Source organism: Apis florea, unplaced genomic scaffold, assembly GCF_048593485.1.
Source record: "Apis florea isolate Af1SG1 unplaced genomic scaffold, ASM4859348v1 contig_3802_pilon, whole genome shotgun sequence".
NCBI classification, from domain to species: Eukaryota; Metazoa; Arthropoda; class Insecta; order Hymenoptera; family Apidae; genus Apis; species Apis florea.
This window is the reverse complement of record NW_028256863.1, coordinates 635,161-647,436: the sequence shown is the minus strand read 5'-3', so window position 1 is coordinate 647,436 and position 12,276 is coordinate 635,161. Positions and strand designations below refer to the sequence as shown.

At 44.6% G+C, this 12,276-nt stretch overlaps 1 protein-coding gene and 1 long non-coding RNA gene across 2 annotated transcripts in view; both read left to right on the top strand.

Moving 5' to 3' along the window:
* Positions 1–5,389, top strand: part of LOC116414210 (uncharacterized) — an 86,655-nt gene extending 81,266 nt beyond the window's left edge. Inside the window, exons 6-7 of the long non-coding RNA XR_015294862.1 lie at positions 2,954–3,075; positions 5,207–5,389. This is a non-coding gene — a long non-coding RNA (uncharacterized LOC116414210). The remainder of the gene's footprint in view (positions 1–2,953; positions 3,076–5,206) is intronic.
* A 108-nt stretch (positions 5,390–5,497) lies between these two features.
* Positions 5,498–9,582, top strand: LOC100866544 (uncharacterized). The gene is made up of 2 exons (XM_086916552.1): positions 5,498–7,168; positions 8,849–9,582. Exon 1 carries the CDS (start codon positions 6,129–6,131, stop codon positions 7,149–7,151), a length of 1,023 nt encoding a protein of 340 aa, XP_086772678.1. The 5' UTR covers positions 5,498–6,128; the 3' UTR covers positions 7,152–7,168; positions 8,849–9,582.
* The last annotated feature ends 2,694 nt before the right edge of the window (positions 9,583–12,276 follow it).

Genomic DNA, 12,276 nt, shown 5'->3' with positions numbered 1-12,276 from the left:
AACCGGGAACAAACGATTCCCGGTGCGAAAGATTGGGGAAGAGGGAAGGGCATTCCTGAACCGAAGTAAGCGAGGGACAGATCCTGGTGGACAGATAGTCGAGCGGGAACGTGCGCTGTCCTTCGTGCCGTTGCCTTTTGTTCGTTCACGTGAAAAATGACTGCGGCGAATGATCCGCTGTACGCACACACGGATGAAAAAAGAGGGACGCGGAACGCGCGATAAATCTTTGGCCCGCGTCTCAAGTAAACGGCCGATCGCTTCTTACTCGCCTCGCTACTCGATGTTTTTCGCGCGTTTTCACAGTTAAAAGATAGGGTTTTTTCTTGTCTCTTTTTTTTTTTTTTTTTTTCCTTTGTTTATCCTCCGCCCGATGACAACACAAAAAAGTTCCTGATCATTTTATGCGACTTCTTAGAGGCCGACGAAAGACGACAACTTGTAAATGGACGAATTATGAAATTGTTCGAACGAGCAACATCAGTCAAGAGGTTTGGCTGAAAAAGATAAGAGAAGAGACGAGGATAAATTTTCGTTAAAAAAAAAAAAAGAAAGAAATAGCAATTCGCTATTCAATGTTGCAAGAAGATAACACGCGTAATGATACGTCTGTTGATTATGTAAATACAATAACAACTTGTAAGAACCAATTACGCAAGGCCCGCTCGGACCACTCGGAAAGAAGCAACATCTACCGATTGATAACTGCCATTAAGATTATGTAAAACAGTTTTTAAACGATAATTAATGAGATAATTAAAGTAATGGGTGGGCAGATTCAATAATAATAAATATCCATGGCTGGAAAGGACCCACCTCCCTCCCTTGATTCCCCGTCCGTTCAGTGTGCCCGTCGTAGCACCACTTGTCCGCCGAGAAACACGTTCGAAACATCATTCGCTTTTGCGAAGCGAATACTTTTCTTCGAGCGCTATCACCGATAAAGCCACCACCGAGTCATCGTTATCGTATACGACGGGAAAAGTACAACGCGGCCACTGTGCGCGGCGCGATTCCAGTCTCGCGTAGTTCCTGGAACGCAGTGATAAACGCGGCAAGGTCGTCGCGCGCGGCAATATGGGAAACGGACGGCAACCCCCGGTTCGGCTCGCCGCCACGACGTGTCCAGGATCGTTAATCAGCGCAGCGCCCCGGCTACCATAGAATGGAACCCGATGGAGCCGTAAAATCGTGTTCGTTTTGCGCTCGAAAACGCTACGACTGTATTCATTCGCGCCTCGTGCCTCGCTCGCGCGGACAGATACACATGCGCAGCCTCATACATTTATTCACCGAGTAATTGCAACTTTACACGCGTGACACCACGCTAGCCGAGGACACGAGTTCCCCCCTCTCCTCTTTCTTCTTTTTCTTTCTTTCTCGATCGTCGTCGAAAGTTCGTCGTTTCGCGAAAAGCGTGTCGTTCGACGATATAAATGAAAAATTGGTTTGCCGATCGATAAATTAGGAAGTGACGGTAGTCGGTATCGTGCGAGGCGAGTATAACACCGGAATACGAGTATAACTCTCGTGCGCTTTGTTTGGAGATGGGGGGGTAATTAAAAAATCTTCGATAAAAAAATTCGTACAGCACGCAGCTGCGAAACTTTGTTTGGCGAGGGGGGAGAAAAAAAAATTCTTCCGATACAGAGGCGGTATTGATTATCTCCAATTTATCTTCGATCCTTCGAAGGTAAACCTGTTGTTGGAAACAATAATGCGCGGGGGAATATAAAATTTTCGAGCGATCGTATCCTCGTATTCCCCATCCAATCGCTCAATTTTCCGTCGAATGTATCGATAGTTCTTTCTTCCTTCTTCTTCTTTTTTTTTTTTTTTTTTTTTTTGCTCAAACGACGCGACATCTGCGAGCTTAAATTCCACCGGCGTGTTTCGGTATCTTTCGGCATCTCGTGAATTTTTTGAAATCACATTGCCGCCGCTTGGTTCCCGAGAGGAACGAACGAAAATATGGGCGCCAGGAATTCGCCTGCGAATCGCGAAGAATTCGATGAACCTGCAACGCGGCATATGCTTGGATATACGTTGCTACCTTGATATATACCTGCTAAACTGTTCATGAGAGCATTCACGGAAGCGCCATATGCGTGGTCGATTAGGTTATGGGTAGCAACCCCACATGGTCTTTGGCGAGGAAGGAAGGTGGTGGCGCGCACGCATAAATTCCCTTCCTCTAGGTCGAGTGCTACCTGTGCGTTATATTGTGCAGCGCGCGCGCGCGCGCGCGCGTACACACGTCAGCCGGTAACGAAATGCCAACACGTGGAAATCGATATATTTCCAAGGTGGACCTGTGTATTTGCATTTTAATACTACACCGTGTTATTTAAAATTTTATGTTTATCGTTAAATTTGTCATCGCTCTATTTGTTTTCTTCTTTTCACGCACAAAATGCGTCTCGTCTACTTCTATCGGGTGGTTATATCGAGTTGGGAGTAAATAAAAGTAAGTATTCAATTATCGTATCCTAAATTGGAAAATGGTAATTATGTCCTTGCTATATTTTGCAGTTAAAGAGTATCGTCTTTCGATCTTGTTCCGAAGCTTTTTCCTTTTTTCTGGCCCGGGCCGTTCATTAGCCGACAATGTTTTCATTAATGAAGAAAAATCGATTCTCCGATCGACCTCGAGAAATCTTGTCCAACCGTGAAAAAAAAGAAAGGTAAAATCGTAATATCTCTTTAATAGGAATCTATTATCGATCTTTCGATAACGATGAGACAGGATCGTTTAATACTAATATTAATTACAGAATAAATTCACAAGCATCGAATAATTTTCTTTCATTCAAGTTACATTTAGTTACGTAATGTAAATTCGTTATTCGACTCGGACAATGCGCAATTAGACACGTCTGGCTCGATCAGTTGGACGATATTTTATACTTTGTTTTAAGATACTTGCAACAACGTTTTTGCATTTATTTTTCAGATACAACGCGATCTCTCTTCAGTGTTAATTTCACGATAATTATCGGTGATGTGGCCAGTTAGCCTGACCGACGTGGTTCAAGAATATAATTACGGAACAAATTGTCCATTCAAAGGTTCAAGGTAATAAAGCCATCACCGACTGAAAAATTTTCTTTTTATCCTTTTCCTCCTCCCTCTCTTTATCTCTCTCTCTCTCTCTCTCTCTCTCCCCTTATTCACCTTTCTTGCTACTATACCTACCTCACCTCACCTTATCTCTTTCTCTTTTCTCGTATCTTAAAATTTTATCTCTCTCTCGTATCATATAATGATTTTTCAAAAAAGAAAAGGAAAGGAAAGGAAAGGAAAAAGGAGAAATAAAATATTTTCAAATGTACAATTTGTCGGGGTATATATTTTTTTATCGTAACGAAATTACTTGGGGAAAAAAGGATCCCTCTTTCGGAATGGGTCGAGGATGTACGTGTGTTAACGTCCTTGCGTCGGATCGGCGAAAATTAGTAGTTGGCGTAACGGGCCACACCGTTCACAGGGGCGTCATGTTCCTTGGAACAGGTTGCCATACCGAGAGAAGCTCTACGATGTTAATGGCGATACCTGCAACTTTGCGGTTAAAAATTTGTCGCGCGGTGAGAAGTACGAAGAAGACGAAAAATGCCCGACAGTCTCGTAAATCTTTTTACACCGATACCTTCCCCCCCCCCCTCTCTCTCTCTACACTGCCTTTCACCCTGGTCCTTGAGGAAACCAGGAATCGCAAGGAAGAAAAAAAAAAAACGTAAAGAGGAAAACTTAGTTCGAGGCGAGTCGCCGATCTTTCCTTCGAAAGGAAACTCGGCCGGTAACAGAGAGCCGATTATTAAATTAATAATACGCTTCGTTATTTCGCGAAACGGAAAAAAAAAAAAAAAAAAAGAAAAAGAAAAAAAAAAGAAAAGAAATGAGAAAACTCGAGGAGAGAGTTTAGGTTTCGATATCGCGGCGGTATCGGTGGTAACCGCTTATCACCGCGTTATCAGTTACACGCGAGTACCTGGATACAAGTTAGTCGGAGAGCACGTGAAAGCGCTTCTTTATCTGTCGAAAATCCGAACGCGAGACGAGACGACGTTCGGCCGTCGGATATTTATCACGCAGCCTCGACTCGCTCGGTCCGCGCGCGTACTTACTTATACGCGCGCGTGGGGAGAAACGTCCAGTGGCCCTCGTCGAGTGCCCCTTACGCGCGCCGCTTTTTTTCCAACGGAGAAAAAGATAGGCGCGCATAGATGGAGAGAGAGAGAGAAAGAGAGATAAGGAGAAAGAGATAGAAAAAAAGGAGGGAGACAGAGCGCCGGTAAAATGAAAAAAAAGAAAGAAGAAGAAGAAGAAGAAGAAGAAGGAACAGGGCATATACCTGTTCCACGCGTGAGCGCGCACACACGCACTAACACGAGGCTAGGTCCACGCGCGCTTACGTGCGCGCGCACGTCCTCCCCTTAAGCACGAGGCCCGGCAAGCACGCGTGCGTCCTAGTACACGCACGCACGCTTCGTACGTAGCGGATAAAAGGGAGCGGTGGTGGGGAGGAGCGAGTGGATGGATGGGGGTCGGCGCGCGCCACGGCTCGAGGGTGGGGGGAACGGCTCACGTCTTCCACCCCCTGCCCTCTTCACCACCACCGGCGTTCCCGTAACGCCGCTGCCCCCAACTTGGGCCCACGTATCCTCCATACGCGCCCCCTCGCTCCGCGCCCTCTTCCCTGCCTAGTTTCCTTCCCTCCTCGCCCGCCACCACTCCCTCCTCGTTCTCCTCTTCCTCCTTCTCCTCGTCGTCCTCTTACCGCTCGTCTTCTTCCTTCCTCGCCACGCATCTTTTCTCTCTCGCTCTTTCTCTCTCTCGACCGGCTTCTCTCTGGACCAGCTTTTCTTTCTCCCGATATATAACTGTTCAAATTTCGATCCCTGAGACACACAAGCCGGTCGGTGGGGATGCGGACCCTTCTTGCTTGCGTGCCAGTGTCTCTCACGCGTGCACGAATTTTCGGGGATCGTCGCGAGCCCCGATTTCTTTTTTCTTTTTTTTTTTTCTTGTTTTCTTTTGTTTTGTTTGTTTTGTTTTGTTTTTTTCAAGCAAGAATTCTTCGTTCCAATATTTTCCACGATCATCACAGTTACGCAGGATGATTTACGTTTCGCGTTAATCACGTTTCGGTCGAAGAAATCGTGACGTAACGCGATTACGAATTTTTCATAAATGCTTTGTTTCACAGGAGCACGAGGAGGAGGATGACTACGGAAGAGAAATTGCGTGGGAAATAGGGAGAAGTTGGAACTGGAAGCACGAGGATCGAAACGAGAGAGTATATTATCAGTGATCGATAACGGCGAAGTAGATGGCGGAAAGTGCACGAAAGAGGGCGATTCACGAAGATGAGAATCTCGGGCGTTGTAGGGCCTTTGGATGGATGGAGGAGTGGTGGGGATGTGGACAGGGGTATGAGGCGCTGCAAGCCAGTAGGGTGGGAAAGTGGGGGAGAAGATGGGGGTTTAGGGCCCGAGATCGAGTATGAGGCCTTATGGAGGGGATAGGCGCGTGCCCGCCCTGGCTATATAAGGCCTCGAACCCTTCTTAGTAAGGCATTTCGGGAGCCAGATCCGTACCGTGAGCGTCAAGGGTGCGGTTTTTTTTTTTAAGTTTCTCTCGCGACTTCACCGATCTCTCGTTACACATAAATTCCGCGATTCCGAACTGTCGTCTCGTTTCCTTGTCTCTCGTTTTTTTTTTTTTTTCGAGCGACGTGTTCCCGTGTGTTGTTGTTTCCTATATATTTCCCCCTCCCTTTTCTCTCTCTCTCTCTCTCTGCCTCTCTCCCTCCCCAACCTCACGTCTCCTCACGTCAACTCGTCGCACGCGTCGAATTGCGCCCGAGTTTGTGAGAAGGAGGAAGAAAGGACTTGAGTTGAGAGAAAAGAAAAATCAGTAGTATCGTGATCGTGATCGTGATCGTGGTCGACAATCGTGAGAATCGAATCGGTTCTCGAAGAGTTCTTTCCCGTGTTTAGTTCCCGAATCGATATCGATCCAGGAGGAGGATTCCATTGGTCAAGGTCATCCGGCACGCGCTCCAGCAGCGCACCCGTGCTCCCACCGGGCGGCGGAGGTGGGGGAGGGGGGGGCATCGAAACAGTGATATGACCTTAGTGGGCTCGTCGAAGGAGGGATCGAACGTATTGCCCGTCATGTTGAGCGTACAGCAACACCACCACCACCACCACCACCACCATCATCACAATCCGCATCTTCACGGCTCCTCGGCGGCGACGGGCGGCGGAGGGGGCGGCGGCGCAAGCGGCGGGCAAAGCCATCGGGGAAACGTGATCGTCTCGACGAGCGGTGTCCCGGCCAACGACATCAACAAGATCCAGCAGCACGGTTGCAAGCGATCCAAGATTTACGGGCAGGGGGGCGGCCCCTACGGGACGGTTCCTCATCAACCGGCCTCGGTCGCGAGGCGGAACGCCCGGGAACGGAATCGCGTGAAGCAGGTGAATAATGGATTCGCCACGTTGAGGCAGCACATACCGCAGAGCGTGGCCCAGGCGTTGGGCGGGAGCACGGCCGGGACCCACGGTGGTTCCAGGGCCGGTAGTAAAAAACTGTCCAAGGTCGAGACGTTGAGGATGGCGGTCGAGTACATAAGGAGTTTGCAGCGCCTTTTGGAGGAGCACGACACGGGCTCCGACGTGGCCAGTGTCTCCTCCCCTACCTCCTCCTCCTCCTCCTCCTCGCCCTCCTCCGCCTCGTCCACGTGCAGCTCCACGATCGGCGTCGAGTCGTCCGCCGTCCATCGTCATTCGTCGCCCGAGCTCAGACTTCGCGGGAACGTAAACAGTACCGGCAACAACAACAACAACAACAACAACAATAATAATAGCAACAACAACGAAATTCGACACCACGGCGATTTGCACCATCGACACCAACACCTGAGACAAAATCCTTCGCCGACTTTCGTCCCGACGCCTTGTTCCGAGGCCTCGAGCTCGCCTACGCCGAGCTTCGTTTCCGAGGCGTCGTCAGCTGGCAGCCAAGGATACGGGACCTCGGGCACCCTTTACGCCGCGCACTCCGACGGTTACGACAATTACGAGCCAATGAGCCCCGAGGACGAGGAGCTGTTGGACGTTATCTCTTGGTGGCAGCAAAGTCAATGAGACGTTTTTTTCTATAGGTTAGTGTCCACTCGTTGTTTTGTACCGTTGTTTCTTTCTCCAATCTTTTTTTACCGATCGATGAAATTTCCCTCTCTCTCTCTCTCTCTAGATTCGATCCTAAGTTGGTTTATTCCTTCGAAAGATAGAAAAAGGAGGGGGATTATTACGGGAGATTTCGTTCCCTCTTCTTTTCCCCTCCTGCTCGAGAAAAGTTTTTCTCACCTCCCGCGCTTCTCAACGATCGTAAATTTTGCCGGTGAGGTAACATCCGCGTTACCTTACCTCGCCAAGTTCAAAGAAATTTCCGACCAGATTTGTGACCTTGCCCCGGCACAATGGCGCGCGCGACCCCTCGCTGAAACCCCGGCCATTCAAATCGCAGACTCCATTCACCGAGGAGGGCACCGAGAGAGTATATACATTATTCGAGAAGCGACGCTTTTGTGCCACGATTTCTTTCACCGTGTCACCAACACACGGCGTGTATGCGCGCCGTTTTTTCCATCCCCCCCCCCTCCCTCCTCAACTTTTCGAACCCGCCTTCGAATTCGTCCTCTCCTCCTCTCCTCCCCCTAAAATTTTTTGGAACGGAGGTTTTGAGTGTTCCTCCCCCTAAAATTTCTCCTCTTTTTCTCCTTTTTTTTAAAATCTCTCTCTTACTTAATACGTAATAACAATACGATAACGACCAATCAAAAAAAGTTGATTATCTACGTTCGAGCGAGCAAGTAATCGTAATTTTTTTCTTTTTTTTTTTTTTTAATCAGACTCAACTCGTCACCTCGCTTATCACTTCTTCTTCGAAAAGATTTCTTTTTCGAAGCGAAGAATTCCTCTCGCGGATTTTCATCTTGCTCCGTTTTCTCGCTCCGTTTGCCTCTCCCTCCCTCCCTCCCTCCCTCCCTCCCTCCTTCCTTGACAAGAGACGATTTCGTCTGCCGCGTTTAACCTGAATGCATCTTTCAGGATATTCCAGTCCCTCCCCTCCCCTCCCCTCTTCTCTCTCCCCCCCTCCCTCCCTCCCTCTTTGTGGGTTTTTGAACCGGTACGCTATTCTTCCGTCCTTCTCTTTTTTCCGTCTCTTCCCCCCCTCCCCCCTCCCCCTCCCCCCTCTCGTTTCGGCCGCCGTCTCGCCCGATCCTCTCCTCCTTCCTTTTTTTTTTTTTTTTTCCACCACCGCTGTTCCACCACCGCAGGGAGGAAGAGGAGCGAAGAATATATCTCTTCCCTGCCAATGTAAAACTTAGCCCCCTTACCTGAAATCATCCCCTGTTGTTCCGTGCGGTACGCGCAGCATACCTGTTGTGCGGCAGTCTCCTTCCAACCCGAGTCCCGACAATTTTATCCCCCCTCCCTTGCTGGGGAATAGAATTATAAACTGGCGCTGCCCGGTCTTTCTCTTTTTATTTATTTATCTCGATGAAGGTTTGGAAATGGTAAGAGAGGAAAAAAGATTGTAGAAAGATTGGAAAATTTACGAGTGAAAATTTTGTACGTTTTATTAGCATTAAACGTGCTTAATGCTTTTTAAATCGAACGTAGTGTAATTGAGATTGTAATATATGAAAGTTTTTCTTAAAGCATTTCTTTAAGAATTTGATCGTTGAGAGGTTTTATCTTTTAAGAAAAATGTAGTTTAATCGCGTGCGATGACACAATGGTAAAAAATATTTGTTTCTCTTTTTTTTCTTTTGCAGAAGCGATGGCGGAAAATGATGATGGTGGGAAAAATAAAAAGGAAAGAACGCTGTTTTCTATCACTGTGATCTAGTCATATTATAATATTTTATGTAATAATTGTAATTTTAACGAAATGAGGGCGAAATGAGGTTGAATTTAGAATTAGTTCGTTTTTTTTTTTTATTTTTTTTTTATTTTATTAAAATTCGGGTTAATCTGTCGCATTGCATTTAACAAAAATCGAGACGAAAATCGAATTCATCATAGGATAATGTTATAGCGGAACGCGTCGTTAAGGAAACGATCGGATATATTTGAACGACATCCTTGAAGGATGGAGCATTCCACAGTGCCTTAAGAAAAGGAAAATTGTTTTTATATTTAAATAAGTTAAGTAGTTAACAAATTAGCTGATTAACTGATTGCGCACGGAAATAACTTTTATTATTGTACTTCTATATTCTGTATCTTTTAGAAAGAGAAAAAAATATATTATTATATATTCCGGTATTAACGGAAGAAGTTTGAAAAAAAAAAAAAATGAAAAGAATGAAGTATTATACGAACGTTATGTCGAACGTTAGTACTGGAAGAACTGATTTGTTGTAAATTTTATACAAATGTTATTAACGTTTTGAGATGTTAACAATTCGGTGAATACTGACAAAAGAAAAAAAAAAAAAAAAAAAGAAGATTTCGTTAAAATTTATTTAAATATCGATTCGAATAATTATTTAAATATTTTTATGAAATTGTATAATATGTCGAGTTGTATTATAATGATCTGTAATATTATTGTAAATAATGTTTATAGCGAGATTGTTTTAATGATGGAATGGATTCATTCGGAATTCAACGGATTACATTGGACTAAAAAAAAAAAAAAAAAAAAAAGGAAAAAAAAAAGATGAAAAAGTTTTATCAAACTCGTGCCTCTTATATATATATATATATATATATATATTTTTTATATATATATATATATATACATCTATATATATATATATAAAAATAAACAATAAATCGTTAAATATATTGAACAACGTTATATCAGATTCTCATTATTCCCCTTGTAACGTAACGTGATCATCTTCTTTCGCGCGAAATCTTCCTTACCGATATATCTCGTATCTCTCGTGTTAATCGAACGCGTATTACGACAGTTGAACCGTGGCCGTGTAACGCGAGATGACACAAAACAAAGAACGATTGGACGAAATAAACAAAGATTTTTCGTTGGACAAGTGTGAAATAATGATTTATGAATTCGAATTACGGTAGAAATTACGACCGTAGTTCCAGAACTTTAGAAGTTGACTTTAACAGTGAAGACAGGTACGATTTGCAGATTCCTGCCAGGCCGAAAGAAAATTCCTTGACAATTGTTCATTGTTGCATGGTTAACGGTACCCATCTCTCAATGGTACGCGTTTTTCGATCGTGAAAAATCGATCTTCAATAAACAAATCGCAACAAGTGGTATTGTTTCTTGTTCAGGTAGCCACAGGTTGCTAACCTAACCTCACTTATTCTAACGGATCCAAATAAAGTAGTTTTAGGTACAAATCCCTAGGGGATAGGCATCGATCTTCAAGAGTTTCCATCGTTGAGAAGACAACGGGGGATGATTTTTAAAATTTTTAAAAAAATCTTAGTTTTTTCTTCTTTTCTTTTGAAAACTTGTTTGAAAAATCGAGGAAATAAACGGTAAAACTACTGAAAAATCTGATCAGTAAAGCACAAAGAACGATATTATTTATCGGCCTTCTACCTTGTTATCGCCACGTTTGGTCAATCATTGCCTTGTTAGGTTGATAGCAAAAGTAAATTCACAGCACAAATCGGGCATTGTCGCTCGATACAAAGGCGCCTTTTCGTTTCCGCCATTACGCCAGTAGATATTTCGACACTTCTCGACAAATTCTTTTTTTTTTTCTGGTGACTGTATAATTTGAAAAAAAAATTCATCATTTTACACAAGGTCCGCTTAAAATCTCCAGGATCGTTTGGTTTCTTCTTGATTTCCCTAAATTTTTTTTTTGTTGTTAAAGGGGATATATCCGAGTTTCCTCTTTCTCTCTTTTAATACCTATATTTTCATAGATTTATTTATCGTTTAAAAATAATAAAGACACCAATTTGTGACGTGTAATTTACACGCACGTTTACATATACATTTTACGTCGTCCACTCAACGATTCACCGATTTCGCTTGATTTACGTTCTCTGCGGTCTCGAAAAACCGAGGAACAACGAAAGAAAGAAGTTCAGGCGTTGGAAAAGTTACCGCGAATTTCGGCTGGTTATTTGCTCAAAAACCGCAAAAGAAAGGGATAACGGGGGAAGAAGACTCCGCCCTTCCTCACCGCAATTTTAAAAGTGTCGCGAAAGAAAACACGTTTCTCAAGAGCTGTATCATTCGAGGATCGTTAAATAGTAGAATCATGTGTAGTAAAATCGTTCTCGAGAAATATTTCGTCGATCGAATTGTAAAACGAAAAATGGATCGAATAAAATCGCAAGAATCGAAAAACTTTAAAATGCGATGAGAAAATTGATCGAATCGCATGTTTATCACGTTAGAGAGGTAATGTAAGTACGCGTTACTTGGAAACGCGGTGGTGAAGCTCGAGTAAATCCTCTTATCCGCATCGATGACGCCCGGCCAGACGAGGAACACGAGGATGAGGAACGGCGAGGAGAGTCGCCGAGCGCGTACGCGGAACGATCGAATCGCGGACTTGCCTTACCGGTGCAACGAGTCGAAAGGACCAGCTTCCACAGGGTCTACACGGAACACACGGATGCAGATCCATCTAGCCGGCAACGACGATCTCCTTGGAAAGGAACAACCGACAACACTCGTCGCGCCTTGTTACTACCTCTCCAGCCCGCGTTAAATTGGATTTAAATTTCGAGATTTATAACACACGGCCTCGAAGAGGTCCCTCTCTTCGAGGAACTCTCTTCGCACTCTCTTCGCTTTCTTTTAATCCTTTAACGCGCGTTGTAGCGTTGTAGAGGAGGAAAAAAAAAAAAAAAAAAAAAGAAAAAGAACTTAGACGAGCGTGTTTCTTTCGATCTTGTCCGCAATTTATTACAAACAGGGTGTCGAAATTCTCGCGATGCCCCTCCCTCTCTCCTCTTTCATTATGCAATCCGACGGATTGAATTCTCGGCTCGAACGATACCAGGAGTCTATAAGGGGATACGAGGGATTCGAGCATAGAACGCTTCTTCGATCTTGGAAATCTTTGGTATAAGCTGTTTATCAAGCTTGCTCCCGAGAGAAGCGGAAAGTTGATCGATATTTTCGCATCGAGTATTATTTGTATCGGATAATGCCGATGATCTTGATGGAATCTCGCAATTTTACGTCTCATTAAACGAATTATTTTCTCGTTGCCTCGTTGCACTTTAGATTAGTCAAGCGGATATTAATTTT

Bases quoted from the DNA above. Each gene is read 5' to 3' on its own strand.
- LOC100866544 (XM_086916552.1), top strand. From the start codon at position 6,129: ATGACCTTAGTGGGCTCGTCGAAGGAGGGATCGAACGTATTGCCCGTC.